We start from the raw sequence: 13,377 nt of genomic DNA, 5'->3' as shown, positions 1-13,377 counted from the left end.
TCATGTAGAATACAAGAAGGTTGGCATTATCCATTTTCTCCAATTACCCTTCCTCCTCACCTTTTCTCCCTGCAAGAGTAAGAAAAAAAATCGCCTAGATGAGTTAGAAACCACCAATACTCTATCTAAAGTGCATGTCGTGGGATGAAATGTCTACAAAATACCCAAAGGATAACAAGTCTATAGATATATAGAACAAGTCGCATGAGAAAGCTGAAAAGGGGATATTAGCAGATTTTGCTCATAAGTTAATCGCATATTCACTTGTTTTTTCAGTAAAATTTTGGACTACACTACTAGTAAAAGATTTACTATAAGAAAAGTGGTATTGCGAGGATCAAATATGCGATACATTTCACCTGTATTTCCACCACATTCGAAGCTCGCAAAGCATCCAATATAAGTTGGACATTGTCTGTCAGCTCCCTAATCTGAAAAATTGAGAATGTATAATATTAGTATTCATAGTTAAGTCTCATCGTAATAGGTGGCAAATCATTTAAAAAGTTTGATATGATCAGCCATAAAATATCCAGCTGCCTCTGTGACTATGATAAGAGGTTAAATGGCAGCACTAACAGTCGATTTGGTGTTTCAAATCATGGCAGGCAAGATTTTCAGCCAGAGATGATTTTGATCCGATCAGGCATCTCCAAATTCCACTCCAAAGACAACTTACATGAATAACTAACCCGTCCAAGCTACTTCATTCTCAAAATAGTATCATTGTTACCTAATGAAACCAACTAAAAAGAGTGTACCATGATTCTAATGTGCATTCTTGGTCATACAAATTTACCATTTCCATATCAATATAAATCTTCTGATAAACTCAAGCGTATTACAGTTAGATATCAATTGTCATTTTATTTCATCCAAGAATAATCTAACAAAACCGAAACATTTCAAAATTCTTAACCTATATTGCTCACTAAATTCCAATTAAAGAATCAAGCTTTTGATATTTTCAACTTTCTGATCTAGAGCCTCAAAATTTCTCTTCTATGTACCAACAATCAAAAAAGAATCGCAAGTTTAAGTTTAGATAAAATGGATAAAGAAATAAGCATAAGCAGGAAATTTTTCATTAATTTGACCGACTTACTTTCTTAAAGCTTGCTATTAAGTTTATGGGAACCCATCCATCCACATCCATTTTCTGGCGCAAATATGTGTCCTTCACCAAATTATCATCACTGCAAGATACATGTGAAAATCCAAGCGTTGATACCATGCGCAAATAGACAGCAATGAGCGGATGAATCATTTAGTATGCATAACAAAAATAACATACCAAAAATAATAATCTATCTGTTTCACAATTTTGGAAGGCAAGTGAGGATCAGGTATGGGAGACGACATTGGTGCATATGGAAACATAGGCATGTGCCCGGGTGAACCTGGGTGGGGTCCAAGAGCAAAATACGTAAAAGATGAAGCATCTGCAAATTGAAACAAAATATAATTAGCACGCAAGATAATCTACAGAAGCAAGTATCTCAAAGCAGCAAACCTCACCATTGTAGAACACTGGGGGACCATAGGGCCGCGCACCCACAGGGGGAGGTGGAGGAATAAAAGGAGCACTTGAAACTGGACCACGTATGAAGGGCCGAGAGGCGACACTCTGCTGGGGTGCAAGGTTTACTCTGCTGCCAAAAGATTGATGGTTATAGCTCCAATCATCAATCCAACGTTCCTGGTATCGTTTGCTACCATGGCCATGATTAGAAGAACCATTCCCTTGAAGTTGCGGTCCACTGTTGTTCCTTCTAAAAGGACCACGCGGATGGTGTGGCTCATGCCCACTGTGAGATCCTCCTCTCTGTCCAACATCCCAACGTGTGTTGTCCCTAGGAGATACCCCCGAAGAGATGCTGGACTTCACTGGCTTAAAAGGAGACGCTTCAACCACAGAACTGTGTGAATTTGGTGCTTGAGAAAAGCTGCCGTTGGCTGTTATGTTTCTGTGACTTGTCCTGTCACCACCTAGCTCCGGAGAACACTGGCGGATAGGAGATTCATGGTTCGAAGCTGAATTTGTTGCTACTTCCTGTGAAGACCAAGAGTCAACTGACGTCCCCTATTATTCACAAAAAGAAAATTTCGTAAGGAAAGCAGTCTAACTTGTACGAAAACTTGATCATCGAGTTCATAATAGCACTAGAAGCATATATAATAAAACCCAAGCAACTAAGAACATCAGATAAATTGAACAGGTAGATTAAAAGGGCCAAAATATAGAGAACAACAATGACAGAAATAATAAACCTGTGACAGAATGATTGGTTCGTGAGAGAGTTCTTCAAGAGAATCAGTCGAACTCGAAGAAGCCTTCGTGGAAGCACGAGCTGATTTGGAGAAATCAGGCCAAGATGCTGTCCCCATCAAAGCACCAACCTGCGGAGCAACACCATTAGCAGGATTGTTCCAAACACACTTCTTGGTTACACCAACATTCTCACTTCCCTCAGCCTGACCATCCTCGGCCAAGAAACTAGCAGGTGGTGCGATTAATTGGTTTAGGAAAATTTCAGAAGGCAAAACGTGCTTCTGATCAGAGATACTCGAACATGAACAAGGCGACGCGAGCCGTGAATGGCGATCAATAACAGAATTTACAGATTGAACAGAGGCGGAGGAGTCAGAAGCAGTAGCCATTGCAGAAAACAAAAAAATAGGTCAGGCAACTGAACATCAAACCCACCAACACAATCGAATCGATTAAAGAAAACCCAAAAATTCCCACTCGAAATCGAAATCGCCTATCTCCGCCCGTTTTCTTGTTCGGAAGCAAATAAAAGTGCAGTGTTCTAGTCTCCCCGCATATATATAGAGCAATGAAGCGGGGAATTAGTTTCCTACGACAAATATAATTACAGCTCGGATTTAATTAGGATATACGTATTTAGTATCAAGATAAAAAGATAAAGGTTAATTTTATTTATTTATATATCGGAACAAATAATATTTTATATCTCGAAAAAAAAAACAAAGAAGTAAAATAATCGATATTTAAAATCCGATATCTTTTATTTATAAAAACAAAGCCTATGTTTTTAAAAATCGAAAAATCTTTAATGATTTATAAGGTGATTTATATCAAGTTTTACTTTTAAAATTTTGACATATGGTGATGATATAATTTATCTCCAAATTATCATTAAGAAGATCTTATCTTTGTATTTCAAATTGTTTCACATTAACTTTTTGCTAGAAAATTTTGATAGAATTAAATAAAACTCAAATACAAGATTAGATAAGAAAAACAAAAAACTTACTCTAAAATTACTAAAAAAATAAATAATCTAAATAAGAATAAAATATTTACTATTGTCATATTAATTTTTTCCTAAAAAAATAGCCGATTTATCTTTAATACCATACTTTAAATAAATAATAATTAATGTATAACATAACTATACTTTCAAAAATATAGATAAGGATTGGATGTTCAAAATTTGAAAATATGGTGAGAATAAGAACATGAGTGTTACTTCTGTTCTTAGATAATATAGAGATTATAATTTGCTTTAATCATTCTAAATCAATTGACAAAAATATTCTTTTAATTAAATAAAAATCATGATAGAAATCTACGTTAAACTAAATAGATTTTTTTTGTCAATTGACATGTAATAATTGTTCTAAATAATTTATGTACTAATTGATTCAAGCCCAAAAAATTATTAGAAAAAATTGGCTCTACAAGTATTTGTCACTAGTTCAACCCTAAGAATTATTATTATGGTCTGATTCATCTATGCACTGCTATCTAGAATATAGAGGTGATTTCAACATGTTCAAGAGTTGATTTTTGTCGTATAAGATTATTCATGGTACACACGTAGCATTTTGTTCTAAATATCACTTATTTTTTTGTGTTCCTGTTGATGATTGTATCTAATATTATTCTATCACATCTCATGCACATGTAAACGCCACAACATAACGAACTCTTATATCAACTAACAAATACTTCGTATTTGCTCTTATTTTATGAAAATGGCAAAACCGATTTTTTATAAGAGTGCATTTTATGTCATTATAAACTCATTTAAGTGTTCAATTTTCTATATAAGAAGAAATATCAAAGACATGTTTTCAGAAGTCCTCAATAAGCTCATCCATTTAAAAATTTAGCGGTGGTAATATTTTTATTAAATATTGTATATTTGTCCCGGAATCATGAAATACAAAACCTAAAGTGCCTCTTAAAACAAAATATAAACCGTACCGTTATCATAGCACAATTTTAGTACAAGGAAATGAATCCCTCTCTCTGTATTCTTAGGTAAATGAAAATGTTCTTTGTTTATGGAAAATCAATTTAAAATAGGAAAGGTTCAAAGTATATTCTAAGGGTGTGTTTGGTTGAGTGGATTAAACAATGATAGATTAATAGTCAAACACTTATCCAATATTTGGTTAAAATTTTAAGATGTTTTAATAATCATTTTGATCCGATTTAAGATCCAATTTTTTAGATAACTATTTGATTATTAATCTAACAAATCAAGTGAGATACACTATCAAAACTTAATAAATTACATTTTTCTCCTCTTATTTCTTAGAGTGTTAAGTTATTTATTGAATAAAGAGTGAGTCTTATGTGAGACCGTCTCACGGATCTTAATCTGTGAGACGGGTCAACCCTACTCATATTCACAATAAAAGTAATACTCTTAGCATAAAAAATAATACTTTTTCATGGATGACCCAAATAGAGATCCGTCTCAAAAAATACGACCCATGAGACCATCTCACACAAGTTTTTGCCTTGAATAAAAAATTTATTTTAGAATGTTGTACGTTAGATGTCGATCCTGATATTTAATATATATCATTATTATTTAATTTGATTTAAACTTTAAAAAATATAAAGATATATTTTTATTTTGAAAAAAATAATTTATTTGTATATATTTTAATAAAATAATAAAAACTAAATTTTAATGTTGGTTATGCTTATCAATAATATTTTTATTTTTATTATATTTAATTTTATGATATTTACACATATTAATTCAAAGATTATTAATATCGTCATTATTAACATTATTATTATTATTATCTAATATTATGTATTGCTTTGAGCACAACAAATAAGTAAACTTAACAAGGGTATAATATTAAATTTATTAATACGCAAAAACTTGTGTGAGACGGTCTCACGGGTCGTATTTGTGAGACGGATCTCTTATTTGGGTTACCCATGAAAAAGTATTACTTTTTATGCTAAGAGTATTACTTTTATTGTGAATATGGGTAGAGTTGACCCGTCTCACGGATTATGATCCGTGGGACGGTCTCACATGAGACTCACTCAATATTTAAAAGCTAATCACATATTCAAAATGTTGAACCAAACAATCTTAATAGTATCACATAATGTTTGATTATCTATAGCATAATTAATCATTTATTTATCTCATCACTTGTACCAAACACACCCTAATAGAATAAGAAAACATGAAATGAAATAAATATTTTAAAGATTCGTCTTGTCTTATTAACCAGTTGAAATCGACTACTGTGTTAGATCTATTGTCCCTACTAATGCACTAGCACATTATAATCGGTTGGGAGAATTCAGAATCGATTGGGCAATATCTTTGTTAGATGACTTCCGAAGAAGTTTTTTTGTTTGAAAACCTCTTTCTCCAAATCCACTAAGATTGGACGTTGATGCAGGATTTGATGTATCCTGGAACCAGTTCGACGTTGGTGCAGTAGTTGGTGATCCACAGGGTGTTTTAGACTGTTCAAACAGTAATTCAACCGACGGTCAAGATGATATTTAAGTTCTAGAAGTTCAACCACTTATTGATTCGGCGGATTTCCTATGACAACAGAATCTTTAGGCCCCAAAATTCACAAGCACCTAAACTGACTAGAAAAATTTCACCAGGCGGGCCTACTCCAAATCTCCAGAAACTATACCAAAAGCAATCATGCCAATGTTCTAGCTATACACATATATGGAACAAAAATAATACCAGAAAACAGCAAAAATCAACGAAGATTGTTTTGCGCAACCGCTTGGCACAGTTCATCCTCGTAGAATAGGGCTCTATTAGAAGCCAAGGATTTGCAGACAGGTTTCGGCAAAAAGGATGGCACCAAACATTTTGAAGAAAATGGGGATTCTTGGAAGAGAACAGCTGCAATTTGGCGCATCTCAGTGCATTTTAGACGAGAAGGGGGACGAGGGCCATGCTTAGGTGCCTTGGGTGAGTGAGGACTGCCAATCCACACTCCTTTTCCACCTCCCTTGCTGCAAATGGTTCCAATATGTTTCAACATTTTTTGTTTGCAGTAGACTTCTTAAGTACAAACAACATATTGGAACCATTTGGTTTGAGTGGTTGTAGATTCAATTTCTTGATTTTGGTTTGATCGTACGCTTCTAATGCAGGTGGGTTATCACGATTCAAGGGGTTTGGTGGTTTCACCCACCCCATAATTATAATGTGTTTTTTCCTTAACATTGATTTGTTCTCCCGTGGTTTTTATTGTTTTAGGGTTTAGGTTTTTGCTATGTCCCGCAAATTGGGGGTTTTCAGCATATTTGGGGATTTAGAACATTTAAAGAAATTATAATTTTAGGCTATGTTTGGACCTTGGGTGACAGAGAATGTGAAGAAAACCATCATTCATACTGAGAACCCCAAGGATGCAGTTTTCATTTTCTTTGTGATTGTGTGGTGTAGGATTTTGGATGTGAATTTTGTGCTGTATATAGGTTTTTGGAGTTGATTAAAGGTGATTTTTCAATCACCTTATGATTATTTTTTTCAGAAACGTCTCACGCAGCGACTACCGAATTTTAGAGGGATGTTGATCTTTAGTAGTACTTTCTCTCGAATTATTCTTTATGCTAATGAAGGAGCTGTCCCTGCTATGCAGTTGGTACCATATTGGGAGCAATGACTGGAGCGCTTATTGGCCAAGAGACAGAAAGTGGATTTGTTAGAGGGGCTTCGGTTGGTGCCATATCCGGTGCTGTTTACTCCATCGAAGTCTTTGAATCATCACTTCTTTTGTGGCAGTCCGATGAATCTGGGATACAGTGTCTCCTGTATTTGGTAAGTCTTATCTATTGAATGGATTAATAATCTTGAGTCAATACTATTCAATTGCAGACGTGATAATTCTGGCATTCAATCTTCGAGATTTATAGCATGTTTAGTAATCTGATTGAGTTTGGAGCTAATAATCTGACTGTACAGATTGATGTGATAGTGAGCCTTCTAAGTGGCAGACTTGTCCGCGAGCGTATTGGTCCAGCTATGCTAAGTGCCGTGCAAAGTCAGGTATTATGCTGCTCGATTGCTTTTCTTTGAAATAGGGATGACAGTATTTTTACTTTTTTGACTTACGAAATTTTCTTCGTTAATCAGATGGGAGCTGTAGAAACAACATTTGAAGACGTTCCCGACATTTTCTTCGTTAATCAGATGGGAGCTGTAGAAACAACATTTGAAGACGTTCCCAACATTTGAGCTCTTTGTATATAGACTTCTTTTATCGACAAGTTGAACTGATTTAGAAGAATCTGTCCCATGCTTTTAAATATACGCAGGACTTTCAGCTAGGGGAGACCGTGCGAAGTTTACCTCATTGTCACCACTTGTTTCATCTACCTTGCATCGACTCTTGGCTGGTGAGACACGGTTCTTGCCCGTTGTGTAGAAGAGTATTTTGATGCTCTTTTTGTACGGCGAGAAACACCAGCTTGATGATATCCTCTTACTCGTATACGGCCTCTCTATTTGTTCAATAAATCCGTAGTTTTAGATTGGCTAGGTGCAGCTCTATGTATGTAGTTTCTGAGCAACATCTTTCGTGTTCGGTCTCTGCGCTTGATCACGATTTTGTAAAGAAAATTTTGAGGTGTGGTTTGTATTCCTCACAGATCCTACGTACACACAATGTTTGTTTGCTATTAGTATTTTCTTTATCATCACTAGTTGTGTTGTTACATGGCATTGTATCGTATCCATCTTGTATGACGTGGATATTTGACTATTCCTATAAATCATCGTAAATTATGCAAATTAGTACAGGCGCATAATATATTTTCATTCTTATTCATTTATAAATATTGTTCCATAGTTTATTTATCAATAAAGTTCAATTTTTCTTGCTTGATTTTCACTTCATTCACAACCATGCTTTGCACTTTCTAACCATTTTATTTTAACGCTCATCTGGTGTAACTCTTTGTTCTTGTTTTTTTTAAAAAAAAAAATCTATTAAGTGTAAGTATTTTAATTTATAACATCGGATTTCAGATTATCTTTTATGACAATCGAAATCACCTGTTTACCATGTAATGAAAAAAATCTCTCACACTCCAATGGCTAACAAGAAAGTGAGCAATCAAACTACCATTTCAATTCAATCATATGAAAAATTTGAGAATTCTAAAATTGGCTACAAGTCCGTGAGAAAGCTAGTTTTTTAAAGAACTTTCCTAAGTTAAAGAGATAAAATGAAAGTACTTTTTTATGATATATCAATGAGAATGGAGAGTCCTCCTCCCAATCCATACATACATGATCGATAGAATACTACGTAAGTAGGACAGTCAACTTTATACTGTTTACTTTTGGATTTGAAAAAGAATGCATTATCATTCATTTTGCAATAATTTCTTTAAAAAAAGTATATTCATCTTATTAGCGGTTCTTTTTTTTTTTTTTTTTCAAGGAATCGAAAATAAAAATTAGGAGAAAATTATCTCAACTACATTTTCTGAACCAAAACAAATTAAGGCTCGGCTGAGCAAATATTTTTAGTATTTTACAAATAAAAAATAAAAGCATGTGTTTGGATAAATTTTTTTGTGAAATATTTTTAAAAAGGTGTTCTACAAAGAACAATTGAGAGTTTTTTTTTTATATTTTTAGAAATAAAGGTAACGATAAAAATCGAAACATACTACTTTTTAATTATAAAACGATTTTAAAATATATGTCCAAATGCATATTTGTTCTTAAAACAACTTCAAATCTTTATGGTATCGAGACGTTGAAATTATTTTTACTTTTCACAAAATATTGCATAGTTACGCAATTACTTCTGTATGAAGGTCCAAAATACATGTCATTGATAAGACCAAAACTAATTCAATCTTTTCAAAAAAAAATAATAATAATAATTCAATCTTTACAAAAAAAATTCGGTATTGTTAGCAATTTATTTGAAGTTATACTAAAGTAAAATTTTAAATATTTAGTCGATCAAAACTCAAAATGTAACAAGTTAATAGATCGAAAAGTTTATTTTTTCCCTACAAAAAAAATGACCGATTTCAAACTTTAAAATCTTTCTTGATTCAAATTTCAGTTCCATACCTGAAATATGAACTAAGAACCACCGTGAAATCCAAAACAAACGTGTTTAGCAAGGGCAATATAGGTATTTCGCGAGAGATACACGACAAAAGACCCAAACAATTCATCCATGCACGATGATAGAAGAACATGCTACCCACTCAACTCATTCCCCTCTCTACTCTTGAATAGTCCCAACATTTAACAATTCTTAAATCTCAAAGCCGACAGCCAAAATGGGTTTCATTACAGGAAACGAAAAAAACCTCTATCTCGAATCGTCGTGAAAAAACTTTTCCAACGATCATCATCCGATCACGAAAGCGATTCTAGTATTGTGATTGTGCACACAACAACAAAAGGAAGATTCAGCAATGAAATAAGCAACATCTTGTATGAAGAGACTATGGGTACAGATTTCTTGTCAAGAGAAGATATGGTTGTCTTACTTATTCGCGCGCAAACATATATATATAGAGAGAATTTTGTTAGAAAAGACGAAAATGATCTTGTAAGTTGGCTTGAATTGAAATTTGATTATTTTATGAGTCAAAATTTGTTCTTAATGTAATAACTTGTCTTCCTTTGTATCTCATAACATAGTATTGAATATTATCCATACGTTTGAAAACATGGCAGCACTCAGGCGAAAAAAATGATTCCAAATACGGACAATGACAAATTATTTTAGTAATTCCTACTTTTAATAAACAGATAATCAAAATCTATTTTGGTCAGACTTATTGGACAAACATGCCCTAAACCATATATTACTTATGATAACATAATGCATGTTTGCATATATTATACAGGCTAGAAAGGCATTCAGAAAAGTCTGGTGAAGTTGCAAGCCCTCGTTCGAGGGGTTATCGTCCGAAGACAAGCACGCTTAGCCTTGCAATGCATGCACGCACGCACGCACTTGCCCAGTGCACCTCACTGTTCACGCTCGAAAGCTTCTGTTAAACGACTAGTCGAATATAGCCTAAATGGGAGCAATTCATGGTATTTTTCGATTTCAAGAAAATTCAATGTTAAGTGTTGTACAATTATTCCAAGGAAATGGGAATCATGCTGGCTGCGGATCAACTTTTGAAAACTAGATAGATATCGAGCACGTAATTAAACAAGAATAAATGTTATAAAATATTTTGAAATATATTTGTACAGATGGATTTATTTATATATTTCGAGCATGTTTTAGTTTGATATTGAGCTGAATAATGTTGGAGCTTGTTTTAGTTTGATATTTCGGAGTATATATCACCAAATAAATCATTTACTCTTGCTAATATACTATCCTCCAAAATTAGATTTACTAGTGTTGATCCATTATATATATAATTTCAAAAATATCATACTCGGCTCAAAACCAAAACGTACGTAGTAAACTAATTTTGAGTATGATTCAAACTATTTTCACCGTAACAATTTATATTATAACAAAAAATATATTATTTAATGCTCGTGGCCACACATTAATCGCTATGTGGGTTAGATGAAATATTTTCTTTAGTCTTACTTTATAAATTTTCAAATATATTTTATTGAAAATATCTATAATTTTCGCAGTGATAAAGATGCAATTAGTAAAATAAATTACATAAAAACCAAACAGAAAATATTCATATCCAATATTTCAATATAATATAAGATGTTTCTGGGGAAAAAAAATAAAAAAAGAGAGGCAATAGACTCTGGACAATCACGAATCCAACTAAATTACCAACGACTATAAGAAATAAGTGGAAGTAAACCAATATCTTCCGACGGTGGCTAAAATATAGCTAGAAATTGTGTTAGTCTTTTTATCATGTATATGCAGATTAGAAATATTGAGAGATTGAGGACTTGATCCTGTAGAATACAGGATAGTTGGCATTATCCATTTTCTCCAGTAACCCTTCCTACTCACCTATTCTACCTGCAAGAGTAAGAAAAAAAAATCGCCTAGATGAGTTAGAGACCACCACAAACTCTGAAAAGCAGCCTAAAATATAGAGTTGTTGTGTGTTCAAAGTCCCCACCTATGATAATAGTATCGCTAGAAACTACGTGTTTGTCTTTTCATCATGTATATGCAGACTAGAAATATTGAGAGAATGAGGACTTGATCCGGTAGGAAACATGATGGTTGGAATTATCCATTTTCTCCAGTTACCCTTCCTCCTCACCTTTCCTCCCTGCAAGAGTAAGAAAAAAATCGCCTAGATAAGTTAGAAAGCACCGATGCTCTATCTAAAGTGCATGTTGTGGGATGAAATGTCTACAAAATACCCAAAGGATATATAGATATATAGAACAAGACGGATGAGAAAGCTGAAAAGGGGATATTAACAGATTTTGCTCATAAGTTAATCTAATTTTTGGAGGATAGTATATAATGGATAAATACTAGTAAATCTAATTTTTGGAGGATAGTATATTAGCAAGAGTATATGATTTATTTGGGTGATATATTCTCCGAAATATCAAACTAAAACATGCTCCCACATTATTCTTATACTCAAAAATATCAAACTAAAACATGCTCGAAATATATAAATAAATCCATCTGTATAAATATATTTCAAAATATTTTATAACATTTTATTCTTGTTTAATTATGTGCTCGATATCTATCTAGTTTTCAAAAGTTGATCCGCAGCCAGCATGATTCCCATTTCCTTGGCATAATTGTACAACACTTAACATTGAATTATCTAGAAATCGAAAAATACCATGGATTGCCCCAATTTAGGCTATCTTCGATTAGTTTCAATTTGAGTAAAAAAATAAAAAAACATATAATACATAAATTACATTTGAATTAATACAAAAATTAAATAAATTCAAAATTGAATTAAATGAATTGATATAATCAATGCAAACAATAATTAAAGTGATCATTTATTACAGTACACACACATATAATTAATTTTGATATCCTGCACACCTACCGTACACACTTTTGTGAGCACCGACGAGGTGTCACTCATCTATTGGGTGTGATGAAATATAGAAAAATTACACATCGAATGGATGAGTGACACCTCATCGGTGCTCACAGAGGTGTGCACGTAGGTGTGCAGGATATCAAAATTATATATATATATATATATATATATATATATATATATATATAACATTGTAATCATTTGTGTTTAAAATTTATTTATACAGTTTGTAATAAAAATTAATATATCATAGTAACACAAATCATATCACAAATTAAATTGATTGATATAATCAATGTAAAAATTTTAATTTAGTTTATATTTTCAATAAAGTTTAGTTTCAATTTGAATAAAAAATATATAATATATAAATTATATTTGAATTAATATAAAAATGAATTAAATTCAAATTTGAACTAAATGAATTGATATAATCAATACAAACAATAATTGAAATTATCATTTATTGTAGTACATATATTCAATATTAATGATATATCTTTTCTTTTTTAGAAATAACATTTTGACGGAAAGTTAATATTTTTGGCAAAATATTAGAGTACTTGGTAAAAGGACATCGTAAAATGCACAATTGTATTTAAAAAAAACCACTAAAGAACCAGTTGTTTCCTCGTTCAATGATTTTACTTCTTAACCTATATTGCTCATTAAAGAAATTGAGGACTTGATCATGTAGAATACAAGAAGGTTGGCATTATCCATTTTCTCCAATTACCCTTCCTCCTCACCTTTTCTCCCTGCAAGAGTAGAAAAAAAATCGCTTAGATGAGTTAGAAACCACAATACTCTATCTAAAGTGCATGTCGTGGGATGAAATGTCTACAAAATACCCAAAGGATAACAGTCTATAGATATATAGAACAAGTCGCATGAGAAAGCTGAAAAGGGGATATTAACAGATTTTGCTCATAAGTTACTCACATATTCACTTGTTTTTTCAGTAAATTTTGGACTACACTACTAGTAAAAGATTTACTATAAGAAAGTGGTATTGCGAAGATCAAATATGCGATACATTTCACCTGTATTTCCACCACATTCGAAGCTCGCAAAAGCATCCAATATAAGTTGGACATTGT

At 32.6% G+C, this 13,377-nt stretch overlaps 2 protein-coding genes across 2 annotated transcripts; one reads left to right on the top strand and one right to left on the bottom strand.

Annotated features, from left to right (window-relative positions):
* Positions 1–2,661, bottom strand: LOC142542228 (la-related protein 1C-like). Its single transcript, XM_075648744.1, has 6 exons — positions 2,272–2,661; positions 1,519–2,083; positions 1,295–1,442; positions 1,106–1,196; positions 360–431; positions 1–69 (listed from the first exon to the last, which is right to left on the bottom strand). The coding sequence occupies exons 1-6, from the start codon at positions 2,659–2,661 to the stop codon at positions 1–3; spliced, it is 1,335 nt and encodes a 444-aa protein (XP_075504859.1).
* A 3,717-nt stretch (positions 2,662–6,378) lies between these two features.
* On the top strand, positions 6,379–7,505 carry LOC142542076 (NEP1-interacting protein-like 1). The gene is made up of 3 exons (XM_075648523.1): positions 6,379–7,088; positions 7,233–7,316; positions 7,404–7,505. The coding sequence occupies exons 1-3, from the start codon at positions 6,930–6,932 to the stop codon at positions 7,503–7,505; spliced, it is 345 nt and encodes a 114-aa protein (XP_075504638.1). The 5' UTR covers positions 6,379–6,929.
* Positions 7,506–13,377: the final 5,872 nt, after the last annotated feature.

Source organism: Primulina tabacum, chromosome 1 (genome assembly GCF_025594145.1).
Source record: "Primulina tabacum isolate GXHZ01 chromosome 1, ASM2559414v2, whole genome shotgun sequence".
NCBI classification, from domain to species: domain Eukaryota; kingdom Viridiplantae; phylum Streptophyta; class Magnoliopsida; order Lamiales; family Gesneriaceae; genus Primulina; species Primulina tabacum.
This window is presented reverse-complemented; position numbering and strand designations above follow the sequence as displayed.